Genomic DNA, 26,049 nt, shown 5'->3' on the forward strand with positions numbered 1-26,049 from the left:
GGAAGGAAGGAAGGAAGGAAGGAAGGAAGGAAGGAAGGAAGGAAGGAAGGAAGGAAGGAAGGAAGGAAGGAAGGAAGGAAGGGAAAGAGGAGAAAGAAAGAAAGAGGAGAAAGAAAGAAAGAGGAGAAAGAGAGAGGCAGGAAAGAGAGAAAGAAGGAAGGAAGCAAGCAAGCTGGGCATGGTGGTACATGACTGTAACCCCAGCACCCAGGGAGGCAGAGGCAGGCAGATTTCTGTAAGTTCAAGCCCAGCCTGGTCTATGGAGTGAGTTCCAGGACAGTCAAGGCTACATAGAGATGAATTGCTAGCTGATACCCTCCAAGGGTAGCACAGAGCGCCGCCTCAGCTCTGCAGCCTCAGCTCTGCTGCCTCACCTCTGCTGCCTCACCTCTGCCGCCTCAGCTCTGCCGCCTCACCTCACCTCTGCAGCCTCAGCTCTGCCGCCTCACCTCTGCAGCCTCAGCTCTGCCGCCTCACCTCTGCCGCCTCAGCTCTGCCACCTCAGCTCTGCCGCCTCACCTCTGCAGCCTCAGCTCTGCCGCCTCAGCTCTGCAGCCTCACCTCTGCCGTCTCTCCCTAGGACTTCCTGATCATGTTTGTGCATCACTTGGCCACCATTGCACTTATCACTTTCTCCTACATCAACAACATGGTTCGAGTGGGAACCCTGGTCATGTGTCTGCACGACGCCTCAGACTTCCTGCTGGAGGTAAGAACCCATCACGATGCTGCATTGTTCCCTCTCCCCTCCTTGACATGTGAGAGCTTTCTCCCCAACTCAATTTCTATCTTTCATCCAGGCTGCCAAGCTGGCCAATTATGCCAAATACCAGCGGCTCTGTGACACCTTGTTTGTGGCCTTCAGTGCAGTTTTCATGGTGACTCGTCTTGGGGTCTATCCATTGTGGTAAGTCTCCAGGCTGTGACCTGTGGTAGGCAGCTAGTAAGACCTTTTTGCCAATTCAGTTTTCTCCTCTCCTCTTACAGTCTAACACTAAGAACCCACCGCAATGCCTTTCCCCTGACCTAGGCTGACCTTGTGGCCTCCTAGGGCCTTAGTGGCCTTGTATAGCATTTCTAGTGAGCCAGAGTGTGCACACCATTCACTTCTGGCCTTGCTTGCTCACCGATGCTAGCAGTCTCGAGTCTAGACTTAAGTCACTTATCGCTCTTGTGCCCTCTTCCTCATCCTGACCAGCACAGACATGTACCCACATTTCCCTTCTACACTCATCCCCTAGACTACACAGTCACTGACTGTGGCAGACTTTGCTTAGTCTCAGTGAATCAGCCGCTCACTGTTCTGTGCCTTAGAATCAAATCATCCCTGAGCAGCAGGCCTACTGCTGTCCCGATGTTGTGATGCTCCTGTGTGAAGTGACTAACAGTCAGGTAGCCCATTACTTCCTCAGATTCCAGCTTGTCTCAGCAGGTAAACACCTTAGGCTCCTGTCTCTCCTCTTTTATTCCCTGTGAAATATCCCCATTGTTGTGACTAACGTGAAGTGTGCAGAAGAGGCACAGAAGGTCTGTGTCCTGGGCACTCAGTTTCTTCCCTTTCTGCCTAGTTGTACTGTAGAGTCTGACGCTTGTCTCCTCCTTCTAGGATTCTGAACACAACCCTCTTTGAGAGTTGGGAAATGATTGGGCCCTATCCCTCCTGGTGGCTCTTCAATGGCCTTCTCCTGATCCTGCAGGTTCTGCATGTCATCTGGTCTTACCTAATTGCACGAGTTGCTTTTAAAGCCTTGATCCGGGGAAAGGTAAGGGTGAAGCATCCTCCTGTTTGGACCATAGGAACATGGTCTTAGTCTACAGACCTCTGTCCAGCCTGGGGAGCCTCCGCTATACAAATAGGCCATGGTAAGGCTAGGGGTGTGGCTCAGCACTAGAGTGCTGCATGAAGCCCTGCCTTGGACCCCAGTACCACATAAACTCGCATGGTGGCATATGTGTGCCTGTAATCCTTGAGCTAGGGAGGTGAAGCAGGGAAATCAGAGGTCCAGGTCATCCTATGCTACATAGTAAGTTTGAGGCCAACCTGGAATCTCAAAAGTAAACAAAACAAAACAAAACAAAACAAAAAAAAAAAAAAAAAAAAAAAAAAAAGGAAGGGTGACTATTGATGTAGAGCTGAGGGTACAGACCAGAAGCCAGAGGGTTGGGCTGTCCAGGAATGCTGTAGTAGTTCCCTAGCTGATCTGAAGTGACCTTGCTGTGATACACATGGCTGGTTCCTATTGGGAACTAAGCATCTGCCTCACTCACTGTTTGAAGTCCAAGTCTTCAGTGAGCACTGATGTGTTCTGTATTTTAGTGCAAAAATCACAAAGAAAGATACCCATGCCTTTTAAGACAGTGTTGGAAGCTGAGCCCAGGGCCTCATGCATGCAGAACAAGCATCCTATCCCTCAGCTAATTTCAGCCCTAAATTCGGCCATGTAATAATAGAAGATAATTGAAAACTGCAAGTTCTAAAGCAGTCACACTGTGTCAAGCCAGAAAGCTGTCAGTTGTGCAGAACCCCAAGTACGAGGGATGTTAGTTCCAGACTGCACAGGTGGAATGTGGCCTGAGCAGTTATCTCTTACTGTTCTTGATGGCAGTAATTGGTTTCAGGGCTTGTGTGGGTGCCTGTGTGTCTTGTAGCTACTGGACATCTGTCTTCTCCCTGCCTTTCTTTCCTGACTAGGTGACCTACCCAAGAAGGATTAGACACAGACTCTGTACCTTCTGCTCTTTTTCCACCTCCTTCCTCTTTTCTATGCCTGGTGGGAGCTGGACAGTTTCATCCTTTGCATGTAAGTGCATCTGTGCTTCTAGTACTGAGAAGCAGCTGTCTGGGTTCTCCTTCCTGCTGTCCTTCCTCGTCCCATCTGTCTCAGAGCATGCACACTTGCCTAACCTATGTGGCTGCTGTTGACTGGAGCTGATGTTACCAGATTCCTCCCCTAAATTAAGACAAGACAGATCTAGTCTTTCATGTGGTTTGCCTTGCAGCCTCTCCTCCCTCCCTCTGGAGACATTCTGCCTCTGGTGGAAATGCCCTAGACATCAGGTCCTCACACTTCTGAGTAGAGTCAACAGCTCCAGTCTCTGCAGAGCCACAGAGCTCATCGAAAGCAAATACCCATTCATCCATCCTTCCTTTCTTTCTTTCCTTTCCTTCCTTCCTTTCCTTCCTTCCCTTTCCTTCCTTCCTTCCTTCCTTCCTTCCTTCCTTCCTTCCTTCCTTCCTTCCTTCCTTCCTTCCTTCCTTCCTTCCTTCCTAACTACAGCTGAAGCCATGTCCCTTCACCACCAATGCTTTTTAAATGACATGCATCTGTCACTCTATGCTGCAGGCTGGGTCATTATCCTAACACATGTGTCACTGGGTTTTCTCTTTTCTTTTTATAGCCCAGTATATAGAATTTGGAACCGTTTGATGTGCAGGGTGGTGACTCATTGAAAAACACCATCCTAATGCAAACCTTTCATTTGAAAATACAAAACAAGGGGCTGGAGAGATGGTTCAGTGGTTAAGAGCACTGTCTGCCCTTCCAGAGGTCCTGAGTTCAATTCCCAGCAACCACATGGTGGCTATAACCATCTATAGTGAGATCTGCTGCCCTCTGTTGGTGTGCAGGTGTACATGAAGATAGCGTACTCACATACATAAAATAAATAAATCTAAGAAAGAAAGAAAGGAAAGAGAGAAAGGAAGAAAGAAAAAGAGAAAGAAAAGCCACAGGGTCCTCGGTAGGATGAGGAAGGCTCTCCACGCTGACTGCCCACCCGTTCCTGACTATGGTGTCCTGGGATGCCAGAACTTCATGTTGAGCCCAGTAATAGCAGAACTCAGGATAATCAGGGTGAAGAGCTTCAGTTCTCGCAGTCACCAGCATATACAACCATGGTGGCGGCCATGTGCATTGCTTGCGTCAGGCCTCCCTTTTGTTTGTTGTGGCAGAGGGAAAAGGGGCTGGGGTTTTCCTAAACATGGACTCAGTGAGTTGTGTTTTCTTAGGCTGTTCCTAATGAATACACCCTTACTAAAGAGCTTTTCTGGCATAGAATGACATAGATGAAAGGAAAACAGAAAGCAGGCAGAATGTGTTCATGGTCACAGCCAGTGGTCCAGGTAACATCCTGGCTCAGCTGTCACCTGAACAGGCTAGATTGGAAACAGTGTGCAAAGGTGGGCGTTGTGAGGTGGTCGGCCTGAGTCTATGAAGAGTACGTGTTCACTGCGTTGGTCCTGATCCCACTCAGGTGTCTAAGGATGACCGCAGCGACGTGGAGAGCAGCTCGGAAGATGAAGAGGAGAGCACCCACACACACAGCCTCTCAGGCAGCAGCTCCAGCAATGGTGCCAACTGCGTGAATGGCCACATGGGAGGCAGCCACTGGGCTGAAGAGCATGGGACTTGTAAGGCCACTGGCAGCCCACTCTTCAGGGCCTCCCCACATCTACAGTCCTGAGACTAGAGGGACTACAAGGCACTGAGGGGAACCAAAGAAACAAAGGTTTCATGTTTTAAAGAAACTGCCGTTTTGTATTTAATGCCCCTGGTCCTTTCAGTAATGTTATTTGCTCTGTGTTTTTTGTTTGTGTGTTTGTGCATGTATATGCATTGTGCATATGGACAAGCTTCATCGACTGGGTTGGGGCACAGTTCTGGACTCTTAGGCCTTGCCCAGTCAATTCTGAACCCACCTCAGATCCAGCGTCAACTGCATCTTGAATTGCGCTGTCTGTCTCCAGACCACCTGTGTCCTTGGCCCATGGCTCTGGAGGCTCTAAGCTTCTGTCCCTCTGAATAAGGAGTGCCACCAGAGCTCCGCGCCTTGGGAACTGTTCTTTTGGAGCAGGAAGAGAGATTTCACCTGATGAAAGACTGGAGAGATACCCAGGGTTGCTGTAGCCCTTCCTACCACCTGATAATGACAGGGCCAACTACTGATGCCCTGTTTCTTAATCAATGGTACGAAGGGAGTGGGGTGGGAGAGGATGAGCTGAGACATGAGAACAGCAGCCACTAGTTGTGCTGTCAAGAGTTTTCTACTATTGTTTACTCTTCTGTGATTAAAGTGTTTCACCTCTCCCCTACTGACTCTCTTTAGTAACTCTCCCCGATGCCCTGGAGAAGTTTGGGGTGGTTTGGAGACAGGGTCTGCAAATCCTGCTGCCTGAGCCTCCTCAGTGCTGGGGCTCCAGATGTGCCATAATTAAGATTTTTTTCCCATGGGCTAGAGAGATGGCTCAGTGGTCAAGAGCACAGGCTGCTCTTGCAGAGGACCCAGGTTTGGTTTCCATATAAGGGCAGCTCAAAACTGCCAGTAACTACAGTTCTGAGGCTCTGATGATCTTTTCTGGCCCCATAAGCACCTAAAAGTGCACATACATACACTCAGGCGCATGTGCGCGCGTGCACGCACACGCAAAATAAAAATTAAAAACAAACCAATACTTCTAATTCAAAAGGCTTTTGAACATCCAATTTTTTCTTTTATGCATGGTAAGAGGAGTTCAACAGAATAGCTACAGCTTTGGACTATTATGTTTTAAGGAGAAGTAGACATATTTAATTGGTGTGCTGGCTTCTTTTATGTCAACTTGACACAAGTTATAATCATTTTGGAAGAGGGAACCTCAGTTGAGAAAATTTCCCAAATAGACTGGCCAGTGGGCAAGCCTATGGCGCATCTTCTTGATTGCTAGGGGAGGGCCCAGCCCATTGTGGGTGGTGCCTCCCCAAGTTTCTTCTGGTCTTGGTGTTTTGTCAGAGCAGTGGTGACCCTGACTAAGGCAGATGGTCACAGCAGTGCTGCTCAGCAGACACAACTGTGTACCAGAACCAAAGAACAGTTGGGGGAGAGGCTAAGACTCCTGAGGCACCTCCTGCCACCTTACCACAGAGCTCACCACTTCACATTTGAATAGATCATAAATGGGTTCTAATCCAGATTTTTCTCGTAACTGCAGCCCAGAATAATCTTGTGCTTAGTGATCTTTTATAGAGATGTTTTAGAGAGGCTTTGTGTACACGGAGGTGCTAGCATGGTGGTGACGGAGGCTGAAAGCTATGTGTGGTAACCTGAGCACTTGGAGGCTTAAACATGACTTTGAAGCCAGTTTGAGCTACACAGAGACTTTGTCATAATAAAAGGAAATGAAGCGGGGCTGGAGAGGCGCGCTAGTGGTTTCGAGAACGTGCCGCTCTTCCAGAGGACCCACCAGCACCACAGGTGGCTCACAGCATCTGCAGTTCTACTCCACAGGTATCTGACTCTGCGGCACATGTCCACATGTGATATGCCCAACAAAAAACAATGCTTGGCCTGTGATGCACACCCTTGACGTCAACCTGGACAGGGCAGGCAGGCCTCTGTGAGCCGAGGCCAGCCCAGGCTAAACAGTTGGACCCTAGCCTTTTTTTTTTTTCCTTTAATAGCAAGGAAAAGGAAATGGAAAGAAGTGTTTGGGCTGAGAAGATGGCTCAGTGTTAAAAGCACCTGCTGCCAATCCTCATTACATGAGTGTGATTTCTGGGACCCACATGGTAGAAGAGAGCCAACTCCTGCAAAGGCATCTGCAAGATGCCTTCAGACTTCCCTACACACAGAGAACATGTTTAGTGCAGTGACACTAAACCTTCGGAGCTACTGGGTCTGACTGACTGACTATGGGCAAATGAACTTCTCAGCAGTCATTCTGTCAGAACTAATCAAGAGGACTAAGGGGTGGTCTTGAGTTCCTCAGCTGGCCATGTTGTTGACTACCAATGTGAAATAAAAGTGACAGTGCCTAGGGCTGGAGAAATGGCTCAGAGGTTAAGAGCACTGCTTGTTCTTCCTGATGGTCCGGAGTTCAATTCCCAGCAACCACATGGCTCACAATCATCTACAATGAGATCTGGCGCCCTCTTCTGGCGTTCAGGTGTACATGTAGGCAAAGCAATAAAAATAAACCTTAAAAAATAGTGACAGTGCCTTTGAAAGTTGAGAAGATGTAAATTTTACCTTTAGGAAATTGGATAAATAAAGTCTGGGTTGACTGGCATGGAAGATGTAATCTCAGAAGCAGCAACCAAGTGGTCAGCAGCAGCTAATATATAGCTCTGACTACGTAATAACATGCTGAAGATGAAGTAGGATGTTTGGTGCTTTTATTGCTTAGAAAGGGATTTCTCTCATTCCCTGTAAGTGAACTTCAAAAGACTTCTGCAAGCCAGATGTGATGGCGCCCACCTTGAATCCCAGTGCTCAGGAGGCAGAGGCAGGCAGATCTGACTCTGGGGCCACGCCATCCAGGCTGCATAGTAAGGCTGTCTAGAGCCGATACATACCATAAGTATTTTTTAAGTGTATTTTTAATTTGGCCCGGGCATGTGTGTGAGGAGAGCAGGACTGAACTGGGTGCGCCTTTCAAGGGCTGTCCCCTTCATTCTTGCTTTCTGGCCACCTCAATGAGAGAATCTCTGCCCCACATCCCTCCTATGACAGCTCCAAACAGCACAGCCAAGTGAAATGGACTAAAACAGGAGCCCATTAGAATTGCCTTTGCTCCCTGGCTCCACCCCTTTCCCTTTCCCTGGCTTTTTAAAGCTGTTTACTTGTTTATTATTATGTACAAGTGAGTGAAGGCACTTGGGTGGAGGTCAGAGGACAACTTGTAGGAAGGAGTGTGCACCTTCCGCCCTGGTGTGAGGCCTTCCTGCTGAGCCACCTCAACAGATAACTTGGGGGTTTCCATTCTGCTCCATAGAGGATGCCTTAGACACTCGATGCTCGTGTTTATTTTGCTTTTTCATTACTGTATATTTGTATGTGTGCAGTCATGTGCCTGATGCACAGATATCCAAGGCCAATGTGCTAGAGCTGTTTCTCATCTCCCACTTCTACATGGACCCTGGGGATTGAGCTCGCCCACCAGGTGTGAGTAGCCAGCACCTTCACCTCCGTGCCATCTGGAGCTTGGTGGTGAACACTCAGTGTTGTGTGCAGCGCCATGCACGTGTTTCCCTGAGAAGTTCCAGGCAAACAATCTGAGGTGAGTTTCTTTTGTCTTTTTCATGTGTGGTGTTTTGCCTGCATGCATGTCTGTGTACAGATGTGTGCCTGGTGTCAGATCCCCTGGAACTGGAGCTGCAGACAGTTGAGGCTCCATGCGGGTGCAGAGCATCAAACCCAGGTCCTCTGGGAAAGCAGCCAGTGCTCTTACCTGCTGAGCCATCGCTCCAGCCCTGAAGCCACCTCAGTGCAGCTTCTAGTTAGTTTTTGGTTTCCCGAGACAGGGTTTCTCTGTGTAGCCCTGGCTGTCCTGAACCCCCTCTGTAGACCAGGCTGGTCTTAAATTTAGGAGATCGGCCTGCCTCTGCGTCCCGAGTGCTGGGATTAAAGGAGAGCACCACCCAACAGGCTCAGTGCAACTTAGCTGCAGATGAAGAAAACAAGCCAGACTACACAGGAAAACACACCTGTGGGTTCTCAAAATTCACATGTGGTAGGGGGAGGCTTTAGAATTCTCCAGCATCTGGTTCCACAGCCCAGACATTCAAACTTCTTTGCTGTTTTGTTTTAAATCTCCCTCTATCACCAGGACTATGGTTCTTTTGGGGTCTCTACTTTAACTGGGGGTTGAGGTCTCTAAATCAGCTTCCTCCTTATGAGCTTTTTTTTTGTTTGTTTTTTAAGATTTTATTATTTTTGGTTTTTCAAGACAGGGTTTCTGTGTGTAGCTCTGGCTGTCCTAGAATTTGCTCTAGAGACCAGGCTGGCCTCGAACTCAGAGATCTGCCTGCTCCTGCCTCTTGAGTGCTGGTGGCTTGATTTGTTTTTATTTTATTGTATGGGTGTTTTGCCTGTATTTGTGTCTGTGTACTTATGTGCATGATGGGAGACCAGAAGAGGGCATCAGGTTCCTTGAATTACGGTTGTTAGTTGCCATGTGGGTGAACCCAGCTTCTCTAGAAAAGCAACCATGTTCTTAACTGCCATCTCCAGCCCCACTGTGTATTGAATTCAAATCAAAGTCCTTAAGGTACTTTGCCTCATCCTCCCCCAGAAGCCATGTTAAGTCATATTGTCTGTCTCTTTCTTGGAAGCTCAGCTATTTCTGGATGCTTATCTCAGTATATTTCAGTCTGCATTAAGCCAGAACATGTATCTTTAACACTCCTACATTATTTCTAAGCATAACTTCGTTCCTTTTCTCCTCTACTTGAGTCTATTTCTGTTTCTTTATTTTAAACTTAATTTAGGGTGCTGGAGATGGCTCAGTGGCCATGTGCTAGGAACACAGGTCCTCTAGAAGAGCAGTCAGAGCTTTAAACTGCTGAGCCATCTCTTCAGCCCCTGATTTTTATTACATATATATATATAGATGTATATATATAAAATATATACATATATGTATATATATAAATATATACATATATGTATATATATATAAAATATATACATATATATGTGTGTGTATATTATATATTTTTTTTTATTTTTTCTTTTTGGTTTCTTGAGACAGGGTTTCTCTGTGTAGCCCTGGCTGTCCTGGACTCACTTTGTAGACCACGCTGGCCTCAAACTTAGAGATCCACCTGCCTCTGCCTCCCAAGTGCTGGGAAGATTTACACACACACACACACACACACACACTACAGGTATGCCACCTCGCCTGGCTTTATTTATTTTTTGAGACAGGGTTTCACTATGTGGCCCTGGCTAGCCTGAAACTCCCATTACAGACCACACTGGCCTCAAACTCAGAGCCGAGCTTTTGCATCCTACGTTTTGCTATTAGAGCTCCATTGTACCCAGTGAGTTTGTGATTTTTATTAGGGAATAAAAAGTTTGGGTCTCACTATATAGTCCTGTTGTAACCTGCTTAGACTCTGTAGCCCCTCCATTGAGACCTACTTAGCATAATGGTAGCTCCTGTTAACATCTGCTTTCACATGACAGAAACCATTTTGTTTTTAAATCTCCATTTTGATCACAGGGTAAAAATAACTTGAACAGTATTTTACTTACAATTCAATACTTGCTGAATGTTCTGCTTGAATTAACTGTGTGTGTGTGTGTGTGTGTGATGTGTTTTACTTAAACGAAACCACAATACCCTATGTTCCTTTCTCCCAAAATGATGGGGAACTGGAAAGTGCCCAAGCTTACATCCTAGCCAATCAGCTTAAAATGCTTTATCTAGGTACCTTTATACAATGTACTTGGAAATGCTTTGTTTAGCTGGTCAAAGTGATAAAATTCAGCTCTCCCCTTGCTTCCCACCTGGTTGTCTGTTACCTGGTTACTGCCCCCCCCCCCCCCGAAAAAAGCATACCTTAGAAACAGATCAGCATCAGAGTCTGGTCCATAGCCCAGACTGTGTCCCTGACTGGTCAGTCTTTGTTCAGCATTCAATAAACTTCCAACTATCTGAGTCTGGTGTTCAAGTGGTCAGTGTATAGCTATTCCTAAACCCAGAACAGTCCTGGCGGCCTTGGAACTCTCTATGTAGATGACACTGGCTTCGGAGTTCAAGGTCTTCCTGCCTCTGCTTCAAGTGCTGGGATTAAAGGCTTTCACACCATGATCGGCAATCAGAAATATTTTTAACTCACCTATACTTTAAATCTTGAGAAAAGTAATACAGAAAATAGGATGATTTGTGCCAAGAGAAGTATATTAATATTCCACCTGCTGGGTCTTTATTTTTGACATGTATTTTCAGTTTTTTGGGTTTTTTTTGTTTTGTTTTGTTTTTTTTGAGACAGGTCCTCTCTATGTAGCACTGGAAGTTATATGTAGAGCAGGCTGGCCTTGAACTCCGAGATCCACCTGCCTCTGCCTTCTGAGTGCTGGGAATAAAGGTGTGCACCAGCACACCAGGCTCTTAATGTTCTTTTTGTCTTTTTTCATTTATTTATTTATTTAATTTTATTTTATGTGTATTAGCATGAAGGTGTCAGATTCCTTGTTGTGAGCTGCCATGTGGGTGCTGGGAATTGAACCCAGGTCCTTTGGAAGAGCAGATAGTGCTCTTAACCACTGAGCCATCTCTCCAGCCCCTCTTTTTGTCTTTTCAAGACAGGGTTTTTCTGTGACAAAGTCTTGGCTGTCCTGGAACTCTGTGTAGACCAGGCTGGCCTCAAACTCTCATAGATCCACCTCCTCTGCCTCCTTTGTGCTGGGATCACAGGCGTGTGCCACCGCACCTGGCTGGGTACTGTTTTCTAAAAAGCAGTTTATTTTTGTGTATGTGTGTGCACGTCATAGAACACGTGTGGTGGTCAGAGAACGGTCTGTGGGAGCCAGCTCTCCTTTCACCATGTGAGACCCAACACTCAAACTTGGTATTAGGCTTGGTGGCCATGAGCACTTTCACACTGAGCCATCTTGCAGGCACTTGACATAGTTTATAAGCTTAGTTTAAATATCTGTGGTACAGTCCAGCTTCTCTATATTATGTGGTCTTTTCTACGTTATTATCACACCTTTTACTCTGAGACAGAAACATACCAGTCATCTGGATCTTTGTATGTTAAAGAATACATATTGAAAGCCTAGATCCTTTGAGATGGCCATTCTGAAGATGAGCAAGGCTGGTTGGTGTTTAAACCATGAACTATTTCCTGCTTCTTCTAGCAGACAGCCCTCCTTCAGCCTGGTCAGCCCATGTGATCTTGTTACTACTGTTAGAGCTGGACAGGGTCACAGCCTGTAGCCTGGCTGGCCTGGAACAATCAAGAGATCCCCGTTCTGCCTCCTTCAGAGCTGGAATTAAAGTCAGGTGTCACCAAACCAAGCGTCGCTATTTAGACACAAACAAATTGTACCTTGGTCCAGGACAGTCTAATATATTTGCTCTCTAACTGGTTTTACCTGCCTCTCCCTGATGGGTTGGGCACTGAAATGAATAAACCCATAAACCAAGCAGACATAAGATAAAAAGAAACCTTTAAAAATAAAAAGTTGTACTTTTTATTTATACTTTTTGCTTTTCAAGACAGGGTTTATCTGTGTGAAGCCCTGGCTTTCCTAGAACTCACTCTTAGACCAGGCATGCCTCTAACTTAGAGATCTACCTGCTTCTGCCTCCCCAGTGCTCCACCACCACCTAGCTAAGTAAATTCTTTTTAAATATCTATTTTTACATGTATGGGCGTTTCGCCTGCATGTGTCTGTGCCATGTGCATGCAGTGCCCATGATGGCCAGAAGAGGGAGTCATATGTTAGTGGACCACCTGGGTCCTCTGCCAGAGCAAATCCTCAGTTCATTTTTTGTTTGTTTTTTGAGACAGGGTTTCTCTGTGTAGGCCAGGCTGGCCTTGAACTCAGAGATCTGCCTGCCTCTGCCTCCCTCAGTGCTGGGATTACAGGCGTGCTCCACTGCACCCTGCTTCTCAGTTCTTTCTTTGGATTGTTGGATGTGGTTTTGTAAAGTAGAAACTCATAAAATATATGGCAGGTAAAGAGATGTAACTGTAATCTCCACACCTGAGAAACAGGCAGGTCACTGCAAGGTCAAGGCCAGCCCGGCCTACGTAACTACACGAGGCCCTCCCTCAAAAAACTAAGAGAAGTAAACATATGGTTTGTGGTAAACAGAGCTCTAAACGGAATGGCGGCAGGAATCTGTCCTCGGTGAGGCTCTACTTGAATGCACTTGTTTTTAACCTTGTTTGGCGGGGGCTGGAGTGCAGCAACCAGAAGTCTCAGGAAGTTTCTCTCCACCCACCATGCGGGTCTCCAGGATCAAACTCGGACCATCAGACTCAGCAGCAGGCTCCCCTGAGCCATCTCACCTCCCTTGAGAAGTTTTCTTTTGAATCCTCTTTCCATCTGTAAGAGCTACTGCACGTGCAGACTCTGCTCTGAGTAGCAGGGTTCAGGGTCTAGCCTTCTGCCGCTGGCTTCAGGCGAGCAGCTTTACCAGCCAACAACCCTTCTGTGAGCTTGCTGCTTCCACTCTGATGCAAGGGCCTGTCTTCCCTGACCCACAAGTCGTAACTGGCTGAGCTGGCCCGAGCATCCCATTCCTTAGACACAGTAATTGGCTAGAAAGGGTCACTTGCCCAGGGAGCTTTTTTTTCCAAGAGATGCGCAGAAATGCTAGGCCAGAGGCTGGAGGTGTATTTCAGTAGTGGGGTGCATGTTTATGTATATGCACAAGGAGGCTCTGCTGTCCCTTCACCGAGAGAATTAAGCAAATAAACAAATGCTGGAACAGCTTTTCTCCAAGATCCTAAGGCCTGATACTGCTGCCAAAACTGGGCCTCGGGTTTCATGGGTGATGAAAACTCCAGTCCAGCAAGCCAGATGTGGTGGTTTGAATGAGAATGGCCCCGCTAGGTTCATCGATGTATTTGATTCCCAACTGGTGGAAGTGTTTGGGAAGGATTGGGGCTGGGGCTTTGTCAGAGGAGGTGTGTCCCTGTGGGTGGGCTGAGGTTTGAAAATTCCCAGGCAGCTCTTTGCCTTGTGCCTGCTGATCAGATGTGAGTTCTCACCTTCCCCAGCACCATGCCTGCTGGCCCACTACCATGCTCCCCACCATGATGGTCATGGACTCACCCCCTGAAATGGTGAGCCCAAATAAACTCTTCTGTTGCCTTGGTCATGTTATCTTCACAGAAATAGGAAAGATACTGCCAGGCATGGTGGTGCACACTTTCAATTCCAGCACTTAGGAGATAGAGGCAGAGGCAGGAGGATCTCTGTGAGTTCAAGCTAGCCTAGTCTATACAGAGGGTCCCAGGACAGGAAGGGCTACATAAAGAGACCCTTCTCAAACAAACAAACAAACAAACAAACAAACAAAACAAAAACACTGAGGAGGCAGAGGCAGGTGAATCTCTGAACTGGAGACCAGCCTGGTCTACAGAGTGGGTTCCAGGACAGCCAAGGCTACACAGAGCAACCCTGTCTTAAAAAAACCAACCGGGCTGGAGAGATGGCTCAGAGGTTAAGAGCACTGGCCATTCTTCCAAAGGTCCTGAGTTCAATTCCCAGCAACCACATGGTGGCTCACAACCATCTATAATGAGATCTGGTGCCCTCTTCTGGTGTGCAGCCACAGGTGCAGTACAGAATAGAATACTGTATAAATAAATAAATCTTAAAAAAAAAAAAACAAAAAAACCAACCAACCAATCAACCAACAAACAAAACTGGTACTTAAGGCTCCGACTCTATAATCTAAACATTCTTTGAGTACACAAAAAAAAAAACTAAGACACAAACAAGGCAAAGTATCTGTAATAAACCTCACCCTCTTATTCCCATTTATTTGATGGCCTCCACAAACTGTCAAAATGGCACAAGCCAGTGCTGCTGCGGAAACCACGGTACTTTTGCCCTTCAGGCTTGAATCATCATGGCCTAGCTCTTGCCACGGAAGGCATGCCAGGGAGGTCTTTTCCAGTCCATGCTTCAAGCCTCCCTGCTCAGAGGGGAAGACTGGGCTCTACAGGACTCCTGAGGATTTCTGTTCTTCTGCAGCCTGGCGCCTGGCACTGCGCAGCTGGAAGAAACGGTAGGCTCGCACGCTGCAGAGGTAACCCCCGTACACGGTGAGGAGCATCATGGAAGCGGAGAAGGTCTTGTAGCCAATGTCGGCGAGCTGCTTGGCAGTTGGCATGTCTACCCCTACAAAGACAGACTGGAGTTGGTCTGCAGCACAGGCCTCGCCTCCCTACTGGAACCATTCCTTGCTTTATTGATGTATCCTCAGCTGGTGACCTCACGTGTGGCTGGTCTTACAAGGGTTGAGGACGGCAGTCTCAGAGCGCTGACTCCAAAAGCCTGCACCTGAGGTGCACAGAGGGCTGCAAACAGGGCGTCTGGATGCCATCAGAGCTAACACTTGGCCCCCTAATGTTTGTGCTTAAAAAGTGACTAGCCCACCCAGACTGCGCTGGGCGTCCAACCTGAGTCCTCTGGAAGAACAGCAAGTGCTTTTAACTGCTCAGCCACCTCTCCAGCCCCAGAACCGTATTTTAATCAGACTGCTCAATTATGGTAGCCAGACTCTACCTTCTCACGGGTAGCCACTTCACCCTGCTGAAATGCTAATTTCATCCTGTTCACGGATAAAGGAGATCTGAGTATGATTTAAAACGGCATGTAGTCAGTTGGTAGAGTACCTGCCTAGCAGGCACCAAGCCAGAGGTTCAGTCCCCAGCACTGCATTAAATGGAGCAGTATATTCTGGTATATGCCAGAAATCCCAGCACTCAGGGTGTGGAGGCAGGAAGACCCTAAATTCAAAATCACCTTTAACTACTTAACGAATCCCAGGCCAGTATAGGCTGCACAGGACCCTGTCAAAGGGGTGGGGGTGGAGGGCTGATACAGAGAGAAGCAAGTCCAGGATAGCCTCAAAAACCAAACCAAACCAAAGCTGAAGTTAGAAGCAAAGATTAACCCTGCAAATAAAAGAAGCTCTTGAGATTGTCAGAACGTTTTCATTTGGTGGGCGCCCTTTACAAATGCTGTTAGGAAGCTGCGCACAGTGGCCCACGCCTGTAATCCCAGCACCCGAGGAGGCAGGGGCAGGCGGAGCTCTGTGAGTTCAAGGACAGCCTGGTCTGCAAAGCGAGTCCAGGACGGCCAGGGCTACACAGAGAAATACTGTCTCGGAAAACCAAAACAAAACAAAACAAAACAAAATAAAACACAAATGCTGTTAGGAAATATAGGAATGGACTGTAGGTTTCAGAAAAAAAACAAGACAAACACAGAAAGAATAATGACGATAAATGCCATAGGGGTGCAGTTTGCAAAGGTTTTGTGACTACGATTTTCCGCCCTCTACACGTGAGAGAAATTCAAGGCTCGTAATTCTGGAGAATTCAGAGGCCCGTACGATAGAGCGCTCGCTCTCGTTTTGGATTCGATCCGAAACACCGCCCAATAAATCAAACACACAAAAAATGAAAATCGCAGCCCCAAATCGGCCGACCTCAGCTTCAGCCATTTAGCCCTCTTAGGAGAACTCCTGCCTAACGGAGCCGATGAAGGTAAGCTATGACGGACCCCATGTTCTGTTAGATCGGCAGAAGGTGGCGAAGACCGCGGAGAGGCGCCCTGGGGGGGCCGTGAGAAGCGGGCGAAAGGCTGTGCGGTTGGGCTGGATAGACAGAAAGACCGGCAGATTTAGGAGAGGGAGGGCGGTCAGGCCGCAGGCACAGCAGGGAGGCAGCAGGGCCAAGGCGGCCCGGGCAGCCGGCGGTCGCGGCGCTGTCAAGGGCGCAGGCCGAGGACGCGGGGAACGGGGAGCAGGAAAGCGGGGCGCCCGCCCGCGGCCTACCTGGATGCTGCAGCTCGGCCGCGTCACAGGGATTCCCACTCTGTCCGCCACTCGCGCGGCCGAAGCGGGGAAGAGGCAGACCCGAACACCGAGCGTCACGACCACAGGCGCGCGGCCCCGTCCCTGACCCGCCAGCCCCTGCGAAGACCCGCCTACTAAGGCAAGAGCCGGCTTTGAACTTCCGGCTTCCGCCACCTCCCTTTTCCGCACGCTCAGTTTAGTCTTCCTCTCCGAAAGGCCCAATGAATTCTGGGGGTTGTGGTTCGGCTCCCTCGAGAGCCCTCCTTGGAAAACCCGGGGGCGGGGAGAAAAATGTAGCTCAGAATCAGCCAATCCCCAGTCTATGTAGCAGTGACGTGCATGTAGCTAGGTAGATTCCCTCGGAATCCTCCAGAGGTGGACCGCGCGCCCCCTAGCGCCCAGAGCGGCTCTTTGCTGGGTGATCGGGGGTGGCGTAGGAACTGGACCTGCGCTATGGGGGTGACTCGCTAATGTGTCTGCCTCGTGAGCGACTTCCTCGTATGCAGGCGGTGTGACAGACCCCCAAGAAGCGCTGGGAAGACTGGGTGACAGCCTGGGTGGAGGAGGGGTATAAGGCGTAAGCGGGGCGGGGAGACAGGAGGGGGCACAGTGGACGCCTATGCTGATTGATTGAGTGGGTGCTTTTAAACAGAGATGATCCTGTTTTTCACTTGCCTTACACTGAGGAAATCATGTATGCAGTAATACATGACTCCGCACACTGCTGCATGACCTGCCACATAAACTCCGACTCCGAGTTTCTGGAAAAACCACACTTTATTGGGTAGACCAGCGGAAGGCCTCCGATTCACAGTTGACTGACTGAGCAAACATAGGTGTCGGTGTCGGAATCTCTCTGCACCCCAGCCCAGCCTCCTGGGCGACAGCTCTGAATTGAGTCAATGCGTGGGAGCGTTCCTGCCCAGCTCCCCCTCTTCACCTTACCCAACAGCTCTGACCTTCATTGGGAAGACTGAGTTCTTAAAGGCTAGGAGCAGAGAGGGGCCTGGTACCTTAGTGTGTTAGTTCGACATCGAGCTGGCCAGAGCCACCGTGTGCCAACTGCTGCCACCCATGGAGACCCCTAGTGGAGGCAGAAACCTCAGCTCCTGGGGACTATTTATAGCTAGGGCTCCAAGCTGCTGATCTGTGACATTCTCCTGCAGCCACCCAGCCTTGGAAAAAGGCCAGTGCAAAGCACACGTCCCATCCCCCTTCCGCTCTTCCCTCCCCCCAGGACAGGCTGTTTCCCAGCTCCTGATGCGTGGGGTCAGGATCTCATGGGGACCTCATTCCAAGGAGAGCTGCCCTTGGACGCTCGAGGCCCACCGACCCCTGCAGAAGCTTACTGAACCTTTGAGCCGCTCCTTAGCACTCCTGGCTGCTGGAGAACAGCTGAAACAGGTTCTGGGTTGGGCAAGAGGACAGAGTGGAGTCAAAAATAGAGGACGAAGGGGCTGATGATGACTCCAGAGAGAAGCAGCCTTGTGGGGAGGACCCTGGGCAGAAGGCACAGGGTCGGGATGCCCGGCAGGAGGGTCAGGCTGATTCTCCCCCAGCAGAGCTTTGACCAGGGGAGGAGGGACAGAGAGAAGGTCAGGGAGCCTGGACAACCTGAGCCTGCTCTGAAAAAGTGTGGCTCTGTCAGCAGATTAAGTTCCTGCTCTCCAAAGAGGGTGCTGGCAGCCTGGCTCAGGCGAGGGAACGCTCGGAAAGGTCACACAGGGTGGGGAGGCGCTGGCAAAGCTCTAGGAACCAGGAAGTCGGTGGGGAGAATGGCGAGCCCTGGGGCCAGAGATGCCAGTGTCGGGCAACTCTTGTCCCAGAGCAGCCTGGGGGAGGGGCCGGCAGAAAGAGCAGAGGCTTCTGAGGACTCAAATGTTGCTAGGAGAAGTTAGAAGTTGTTTGAGACCTTTGTATTCTGTTAACAAACACTGAGATCATTGACGCTGCCCGGGGCCCTAGCAGAGGTCGGCCAAGGGGTCTCTGGGGTCTGTCAGCCCAGGCATCCAGACCCTCTCCTTGGCAGCCTTTGCCTCAGCCTGCCTGTGGCTAAAGTACTTCTTCGGTCACTTAACAACTGGGCTTGGGATATATTCCCAGTGTGCGTGAGGCAGCAACCAGCGGCCCTTGACCTGGCACCCCCCCCCCCCCCTCCCGGGCAGGCAGCTTGGTTCTGCACTTCCCAGAGGACAGTGAGAAAGCGTGCAGGCTCTGGCAGCCATTCCGCATCCCCAGGTGTGCAGCTGAGGCCCGGCCTCCCGTCCTCAGTGTCCTTCGGTGAGGACTCAGATGAATGGGGAGTCCTGGAGACTGTCCTGATGACAGCTGTGGCACGCTCCGGCTCGTCTCCGCTGGAACAAAGGAGCTGCCTGTCCTGGGCGCCGGCCCCACTCACATGTGCTCCGGGTGGTTCTGCAGGCAGCGGATGAACTCACCCACGGGCTGGCCCTCATAGCACACTTTGTACACGGCAGTGAACAAGGGAAACCTAGGGAGGAGGGAGCTGCGCTTGGTCCCTACTCTCAGCCCACCCCTAACACCTACCCCCACCCACCCCCATTCCACACTCCTGGGCTGACCCAGGCTTCCCCGGCCTCCCGCCTCGGGAGTCCGGCAGACTCTTGGCTGCCGCCTACTAGGAACTGGAATTCCCAGCGTAGGATTTGGGGTCAGGTTGCCATCCACCCTGATCCTTACCACACTGCTTATCTGAGGCCCAGGCTTTAATGGTTTTTGTGGTTTCTGATAGGGTAACCATGTAATCCACCGGGCCTCAGTGTCAGTGGCTGTAACGGGTCCAGCATGCTAGAGTAGCGAGGATGTGCTTTAGGCCTCACGAGAAAGTGTGCCAGCCCGGGTATTTTTGCCATCCTCGCCTGGCTAGTCCCTCACCCAGAGCCACGAGCTGCTCTACTGAGCTCACACCATGCCCACTTCATCTGGGACTCTCCGTGCGCCCTGGAAAGCAGCACCCCGAAGCAGAGCCCGCTCTCCCCAGCACCCAGGACAGGTGTCGGGGACAGAAATGATGGTGTTAGGGGAATGAACAAAGAAAGGTAGGATGGTCAAGTGAACTTTCCTGTGGTAGCGCCCCCTGGGGTAGGCGACAAGAACAGGAAGGGGAAGCTGCACAGAAGGGTCCCAGCAGCCGCAAAGATCGCAGGATCTACAGGGTCGTGAGCGGGCCCAAGATACTCGGCACTCAGACTGTCAGGCTCTCTGTCCATCGCACAAGTTTGTGGGTGGGGTTCAAGGAGATGGGGGAGGAGGTGCCAGCCAGCCTCGGCTCCCTTCCCCAGGGGTATGGCAAACACTCACTTGTCCACGAGGCCCTTGTGCTGGAGGATGCTGTGTAGCTCCCGGGCTGTCTGTGGCCCCTGCAGCTTCTGTCCATTCAGCATCTCTTTCTCCAGCTGCTCAATGGACTGTGAAAAACACGACATGTGGATGGAAGCGGGAGAGCAAGGCTGTGTGGGCAGGAAAGTCTGGGGGACCTTCTGGGGGTAGGGGAGAGATTCGAATGTTCCAAAAACCTCTCCTTCCCCATGAATAAACCCCGGGCCTCAGGCAGACGCCACCTTCCCGTCCACATCCATTCTTGTTTGCGCCCGCTTCTCAGACAGGGTCCGGCAGGTCCTGCCTCAGCCTCCCACGGGGCACCAGGCCCAGCCACCTTCCTGCCGATCGCCCCCACCCACCTTGCCATCTCCCTGCCTACCTTTCCAGTGCGGGCGAAGGCCTCCGCCACCTTGCGGTTGCGCCCCCCGTAGCAGGTGGTGATGAGGTCGGCGACCCCGCAGCTCTCCAGGAAGGTGGCAGAGGACACCGAGCCTCTGCAGAAGAGCTTGGCGAAGGCGATCATCTCCATGAGCCCCAGCCGGATCACAGCCGCCTTGGTGTTGTCACCGAAGCCAAGCCCGTCACAGAAGCCGGCCCCAACGGCCACTATGTTCTTTGAGGAGAAGGCATGGGTGAGGAAGTTTCCTCTCCACTGGCTCCACATGGAGCCTTGGGCACCTCCCCTGTGCTGCCCATATCAGCCAAGACACAGCCGTAAATGAGATGTGATGTAGCCTCTTAAACTATGTCCTCTGCTTCCTGCTTTCCCATTTCGTGCATGCGTATCGGCTCCCCCTCCCCGTGTGTGTGTATTTGTGTGTGTGTGTCTGTGCATGTATGTGTGTATGTTTAGATGTGTTGATACATCTGTGTGCCTGGTGGTGGTGCAAACTTTAATCCTAGCACTCCGGAGACAGTGGCAGGTGGATCTCTGTGAGTTCCAGGCCAGCCTTGTCTACAGAGTTCCAGGACAGCCAGGGCTACACAGAGAAACCCTGTCTCAAAAAAAAAAAAAAAAAAAAAAGACTAACATTGTATTCCTCTGCTCCTACTACTATTATTATTATTTATTATTATTATTATTATTATTATTATTATTATTATTATTATTATTATTTTGCCTCTGCCTCCTGAGCGATGGGATTAAAGGTGTGCCTTACCATGCTCAGACAAACCTGTTTTTGAGGCAGCGTCTCTCAGTGAACCTGCAGCTCAATGGCTGAGCCCGACTGTCCAGCAGACCCAGGAACCTCGTGCCTCTGCTTCCTCACTGTTGGACTCACTAGTGTACCAGCAAGCCTGGCTCTTTAACAGGGTTCTGGCGATGAAACTCTAAGTCCTCATGCTTGCCTGGCAAGCACTTCACCAACAGCTCCATCTCCCCAGCCCTGCGTGCCTTTCGCTTGCTCGCTCACTCCCTCCCTCCCTCCCTCCCTCCCTCCCTCCCTCCATTTCCCTGTTTCTTTCTTTCTTTCTTTCTTTCTTTGTTTCTCTCTTTCTTAACCAGGCTGGCCTCAAACTCAGAGATCCACCTACCTCTGCTGGGATTAAAGGCACGTGCCACCGCAGTTCTGGCCATCAGTTTTTTGTGTACCCTGAATATCCTGTCCCCCTTTAACCTGGACATCTGTTCCCCTTGGACCATCACATGGACCCAGGTGGGAGGTCTAAGGGAGTGGAGGAAGGCCTGGCTGCTGACTGGCCAGGAATCAGGGGCCCCGGTGCCCAGCCTTGCTTTGTGGGTCTTCCGTGTGCAAGGGAGACGAGGTGAGACAAGGCGGATGCTGCCTAAGCGCAACAGTTGGCCCCAGCAACCCTGCAGAGCTGAGCTGGGCGCTGTGGGGCCCCCCAGCGGCCTCTGCGCGCTCACCTTCAAAGCCCCACAGATCTCCACCGTGTCCACCTCTTGTACCACAGTGATGCGGAAGTTGGGCGTCTGCATCAGCTCCTTCAGGAGCTGTCCCTGGGCTGGGTCCTTGCAGCCTAAGGTGGAGAAGGGGTAGGGTAAGGCTTTGAGGGACAACTTTTTATTTTTATCTTTTTGTTTGTTTGTTTTGAGACAGGGTTTTTCTGTGTAGTTTTGGCTGTCCTGGACTCGAACTGGATTTGTTGACCAGGCTGGTCTCGAACTCACAGAGATATGCCTGCCTCTGCCTCCCAAGTGCTGGGACTACAGGCATGTGCCACCGTGCACGGCTTTACTTTTATCTTTAAGATGGTCTCTTGGGCTCTTCCAGGCTGGCCTGGCACTCCTGGCCTCAAGAAATCCACCTGCATCAGCCTCCTGGGGAGCTGGGCTACATGGGCATGCCACTCCACAAGCGGAAACACGTCTGTCCCTCACACACCGGCCAAAGGGAGACTCTCAGCCCCGACTCTGGGATGCACCCCCATGTTCTCCTCCTCCCGCCACCTCCAACACTTTCTTCTTTCCCTGCCCTGTGGAGGGAACTAGCTAAGGGACTTGGGAGGCAGCTTGGTGTGGCAGGGGCTCTCACCAATGGTTGTCTCACAGAACTTCTCGTCGGCCACCTCGCTGGCAATGTTGGCCCCCATCAGCACGCTCACGGGGATGCCCAGGCTCTCCGAAATCACTTCAGAGATGAGCTTCAGCCCGTTGGGGCCCTCATCTACCCCCTGGGCATAGGACAGAGCTCAGGCCAGCTGTCCTGCTCCCCACCCAAGAGCAGCCTCCTCCAAGTCCATCTGTGTCCCTGTCCAGAGGTCCTGCCTCAGTCCCACCCGGCCCAGACTTGCTGTGGGGCTAGTAGAGAGCAGTGAGCAACCCGGCTCATCACACTCCCTTCCACACACTCTCAACCAACCTACCTCTCGAATGTGGCATGTGTGCTCCTCACATCCCTAAGAAGTTCCCCAGACACCCCAAACCACTTCCAGCCCAAGGACGGATCCAAACCAACCACCCCATCATCCCCTCCCCTCTCCCCCTTCCTTTCTGCCTGGTTCCCAGTTTCTTTTTGGTGCTGGGATTGAACCCAGGCCCTCACGCATGCTAACAAAGTCTACACCACTAAGGCGCACTCCCAGCCCCACCTGCTTTCTTAACTCTCTTGAAAGCCAGGGCCTCCCAGCTCTTGGCCTCTTTGCTTCTCTCCCCAAAGCCCACCACAGGAAGCTGAACCCCACCCCATCCACACCCCGGCACCTTGATAAGCGATATGCCGATGGTGTTGGCCTTCAAGTGGCCCTTGAGCTGGTCACAGATCTTGCCAATGAACTGATGGGGCACCACGAAGATCAGGATGTCAGCACCTTCGGCAGCCTGGGCCACATCTGGAACAGCCACCTGTGGGGAGACAGGCCGCTCATGTGCCTGGAGAGCTCTCCTAGTCTAGGAGGACCCCATTCAGAGTATCTTCAAGCCGAGGAGTGATCGTGGGGGAACGAAGGTGTTTGAGACTGAAAGGGGAAGATCAGAACTTCCTGTAGTCCCTGTCTCTGGCCGTCATGCCTCTTTCACTCTGGCTCTCTTGGGTCCCCGAGGCCTCCTAGAACACTCCACCACAGGCACACTCTTAGCCCTTGGCTATGGGTCAGTGAAGACAGCCAAAGGCAGCTCAGCTTGGCAGGAGGAAGAGGCCAAGTAAGATTTCATCACTGCTTCTTGGGGCCCTAACTTGGCAGCCATAGCCCTGGTCTTTCTGCCTATTCGGGGCTCCCCCTCTCTAGGTGAAGAGAGCACCATATGGATTAGAACAAAGACCAAAGGTCCAACAACTGGCCTTCAAATCTGCTAATAACCAGTGAATGAGTAACAAGATCAGAGTTCAGGGCAGGCATGAGAGGCTGAACCCCGAGTCTAGGAGCCTGAGAACCAGCCTTCAGTTGCCACAGAGACCAACTTCTCCCTCTCCCCATCCCCTTTTCCCACCTAACAGCCTTTAAGGGGTGGCACATTTCAGATTCCAGAAAAAGCCCAAAGGGGCTAGTCAGGAGCTGCACACGCCTCCCTTTCTTTCCTCTCAGCAAGTCGGGGCTCACCACATTGAGGGGCAGCTTGTGCCCCGGCAGGTATTTGACGTTCTCGTGCTGCGTGTTGATTATCTCTGTTAGCTTTCTGCCCCCGATGTCTTCCTCAAACACCCACATGGTCACTCGTGGGTCAAAGTGTGCCAGCCTGGCTGCATTGCTACCCACGATCTTGGCAATGGCTGAACCCCTGGGAGGAGACGCAGGAAAATGGAGTAGGGTGAGAGGGAGGAAACAGCCTCGTGGGTAGCGCCTCAAAGAGCTTGTCTGCTGTTTTTGCTTCCCACTTCTCCTGTCACCACCCCCTCCCCCTCACGACTCCCATGATAAATGTGCCTCCCACAGCAGGTTCAGTCTGCCCTGGTCTGTGCTGTTGGAAGGTGGGCTAGCCTGATCCCACCCAAGTCTGAGCAGCTTGCAGGCAGGGAAGAGAGAAGAGTTCCCTGCTCACCTCCCTACGGTGAACAGGTGCAGCTGCCTGGGCCGGCACAGCAGGGAGGGCCAGGTACAGTCTGTCCTGTGCACTGTAAGCACTGGACCCCAGCAGGCTCCTATGGCATTTCGTACCCTCTGCCTGCTTTCTGCCCACCCAGCCTCTCTCTGGGGAGCCCCTCTGCCCTCAGAGGAGCCAGCCCTTCCCCCGTGCCCTTCACAAAACCACTTACCAGTTGCCGGAGCCGACAATACAGACTTTCTTTCCAGCCATGCTGCTGCTTGTTTCTCTGCCCAGCGGGTGTAGGCTCTGAGTATTTAACTCCACCACACGTGGGTACAGCCAAGCTCCGCCTCGGAGGTGGCCCAGAGGCTGGAGCCCAGGGACAGGGAGTCTGGCCAGAGAAAGGGGGGGGAAAGGGTAGAGACAGGTGGGGAACAGGAGAGGCAGGGGCCAGGCCAGCTTCTCCTCTGGTTCGCAGCTGACAGTGCTGGCCGCTTCCTTCCCTTGGCCTCCGCTTAGTTTCCCACCTACTTCTTGCAATGGGCTCATCTGGAGGTCGGTCAAGAAACGTCTCCACTATTCCCTCAGTCCACAGCACTGAGATAAACTGCAGCCAACAGGGCCAGGCATGATGGTGTATGTCTTCCATCCCAGCACCTGAGAAGCAGGGGAAAATGCATGTACACGAGCTCTGGGGAGAGGGTTAGGGAATATGAACCCTTCACAGGGTAATACCACATACAAAGCAAGGGGCTGCTTTGCGGTGCACCAGACCAAGGACAAAATACCCCAGGAGAAACCAGACATGGTAGCCCACGCCTCTAATCCTAGCACTGGGGAGGCAGAGGCAGGCAGATCTCTGAGTTCGAGGCCAACCTGGTCTACACAGTGAGTTCCAGGACAGCCAGGGCTACACAGAGAAATCCTGACTCGACAAACCAAAAAGAGCAAGGTCATCTTGGTTACAGTGTGAGCACCTTCACCTCAGATAACCCCCGCCCCCTGTCTGAAGGTCTCTAAAGGGAAAGAAAGGAAGGTCAAAGGTAACAACCTGCTGCCACGTGGCTCCCGGTTCTCCCAGGCTTCAGGAAGGGCAGAAGAGGTGGCAGCTGGCACCTGCCCTGACCTAGGGAAGCTTGATGCTTCCTTCCATTTCTTCTCTCAGGTTCTGCCCATCCCACTGGGCCCTTTGCGTTAAACACTAGTCTACAGAGACCAGGAAGGGAGCAGCTGGACTTAGAGCAGCAGTTCCCAAAACTCAAGGGTGGCATCTCTCTGGAGCTCATGGTCTCTGATGCTGACGTGTGACTTGGGGGGGGGGGGGGCTGGCCATCTCCAGCAGTTTGGGCCCCACAGCCTCCGCCGCCATCTGTTTGACTGAGGGGAGGAGCTCGGGTTTCCAAGCCACTCTGGAAAACACAGCGCAGGCTCCTCACTCTGCTGTGCTGCACCCTGCCCCACTGGGCAGCCGCCAGCCTAGGTTCATGTGCAGACCTCCCGGCTTGGCACGCCAGGGAGGGAGTGTTGCCACCCCAGGCGGCCACTGGCCAGCAACAGTCATCAGCACTAGGTCAGAGGGGAGTGCAACCAGTGGTCAGATGAGTGGGTAGGAGGTCAAGACGGGAAGCATGTCCTCTCTCACTTCAGGGATCACACAGAAAAAGCCCGCCATATTCTCATGGCCCGGCAGGCTCTGTAACGGGAACAAACAGCAAGTTCTGCCTCATGAGGAGCTAGCCTCCCACAGCCCACTCCTTTATCACTCTGGCACTGAGATGAAGGCTCTGGTGCCAGGCTGCCAGCTGGGAGCACTGATTATGAGGGTGGAAGAGAAAGAATGTTCCTGTCCCTGGCACGTAGGATAGGAACCCTAAAGAATGGGCATTTAGGCCTGAAATGAACGCCTTGTTTTTGCCTAAATGCTCCCATCTCTTTGCCCCTATAATCCGATCGGGTGGGTACAGACAAG

At 51.2% G+C, this 26,049-nt stretch overlaps 3 protein-coding genes across 5 annotated transcripts in view; 1 reads left to right on the plus strand and 2 right to left on the minus strand.

The window, feature by feature from the left end:
* Positions 1–5,087, plus strand: part of Cers5 (ceramide synthase 5) — a 27,298-nt gene extending 22,211 nt beyond the window's left edge. Inside the window, exons 7-12 of one of the 3 annotated variants that reach the window (XM_055627000.1) lie at positions 581–709; positions 801–907; positions 1,607–1,769; positions 2,189–2,195; positions 2,707–2,801; positions 4,255–5,087. In XM_055627000.1, the coding sequence (XP_055482975.1) occupies positions 581–709; positions 801–907; positions 1,607–1,769; positions 2,189–2,195; positions 2,707–2,801; positions 4,255–4,464 (711 nt within the window). In that variant the 3' untranslated portion in view covers positions 4,465–5,087. Of the gene's footprint in view, positions 1–580; positions 710–800; positions 908–1,606; positions 1,770–2,188; positions 2,196–2,692; positions 2,802–4,254 lie in introns of all 3 variants that reach the window. The other 2 variants (XM_055626999.1, XM_055626998.1) reach the window with 2 other exon arrangements.
* Positions 5,088–14,232: 9,145 nt separating this feature from the next.
* LOC129691213 (cytochrome c oxidase assembly protein COX14) lies at positions 14,233–16,464 on the minus strand. Its single transcript, XM_055627258.1, has 2 exons — positions 16,292–16,464; positions 14,233–14,628 (listed from the first exon to the last, which is right to left on the minus strand). Exon 2 carries the CDS (start codon positions 14,618–14,620, stop codon positions 14,447–14,449), a length of 174 nt encoding a protein of 57 aa, XP_055483233.1. The 5' UTR covers positions 14,621–14,628; positions 16,292–16,464; the 3' UTR covers positions 14,233–14,446.
* A 606-nt stretch (positions 16,465–17,070) lies between these two features.
* Positions 17,071–24,466, minus strand: Gpd1 (glycerol-3-phosphate dehydrogenase 1). The gene is made up of 8 exons (XM_055627039.1): positions 24,310–24,466; positions 23,657–23,834; positions 22,821–22,961; positions 22,153–22,291; positions 21,525–21,637; positions 20,034–20,267; positions 19,634–19,740; positions 17,071–18,803 (listed from the first exon to the last, which is right to left on the minus strand). The coding sequence occupies exons 1-8, from the start codon at positions 24,348–24,350 to the stop codon at positions 18,707–18,709; spliced, it is 1,050 nt and encodes a 349-aa protein (XP_055483014.1). The 5' UTR covers positions 24,351–24,466; the 3' UTR covers positions 17,071–18,706.
* Positions 24,467–26,049: the final 1,583 nt, after the last annotated feature.

The sequence above is a fragment of the Psammomys obesus genome, unplaced genomic scaffold, assembly GCF_907164565.1.
Source record: "Psammomys obesus unplaced genomic scaffold, mPsaObe1.curated_primary_1811, whole genome shotgun sequence".
Lineage (NCBI taxonomy): Eukaryota > Metazoa > Chordata > Mammalia > Rodentia > Muridae > Psammomys > Psammomys obesus.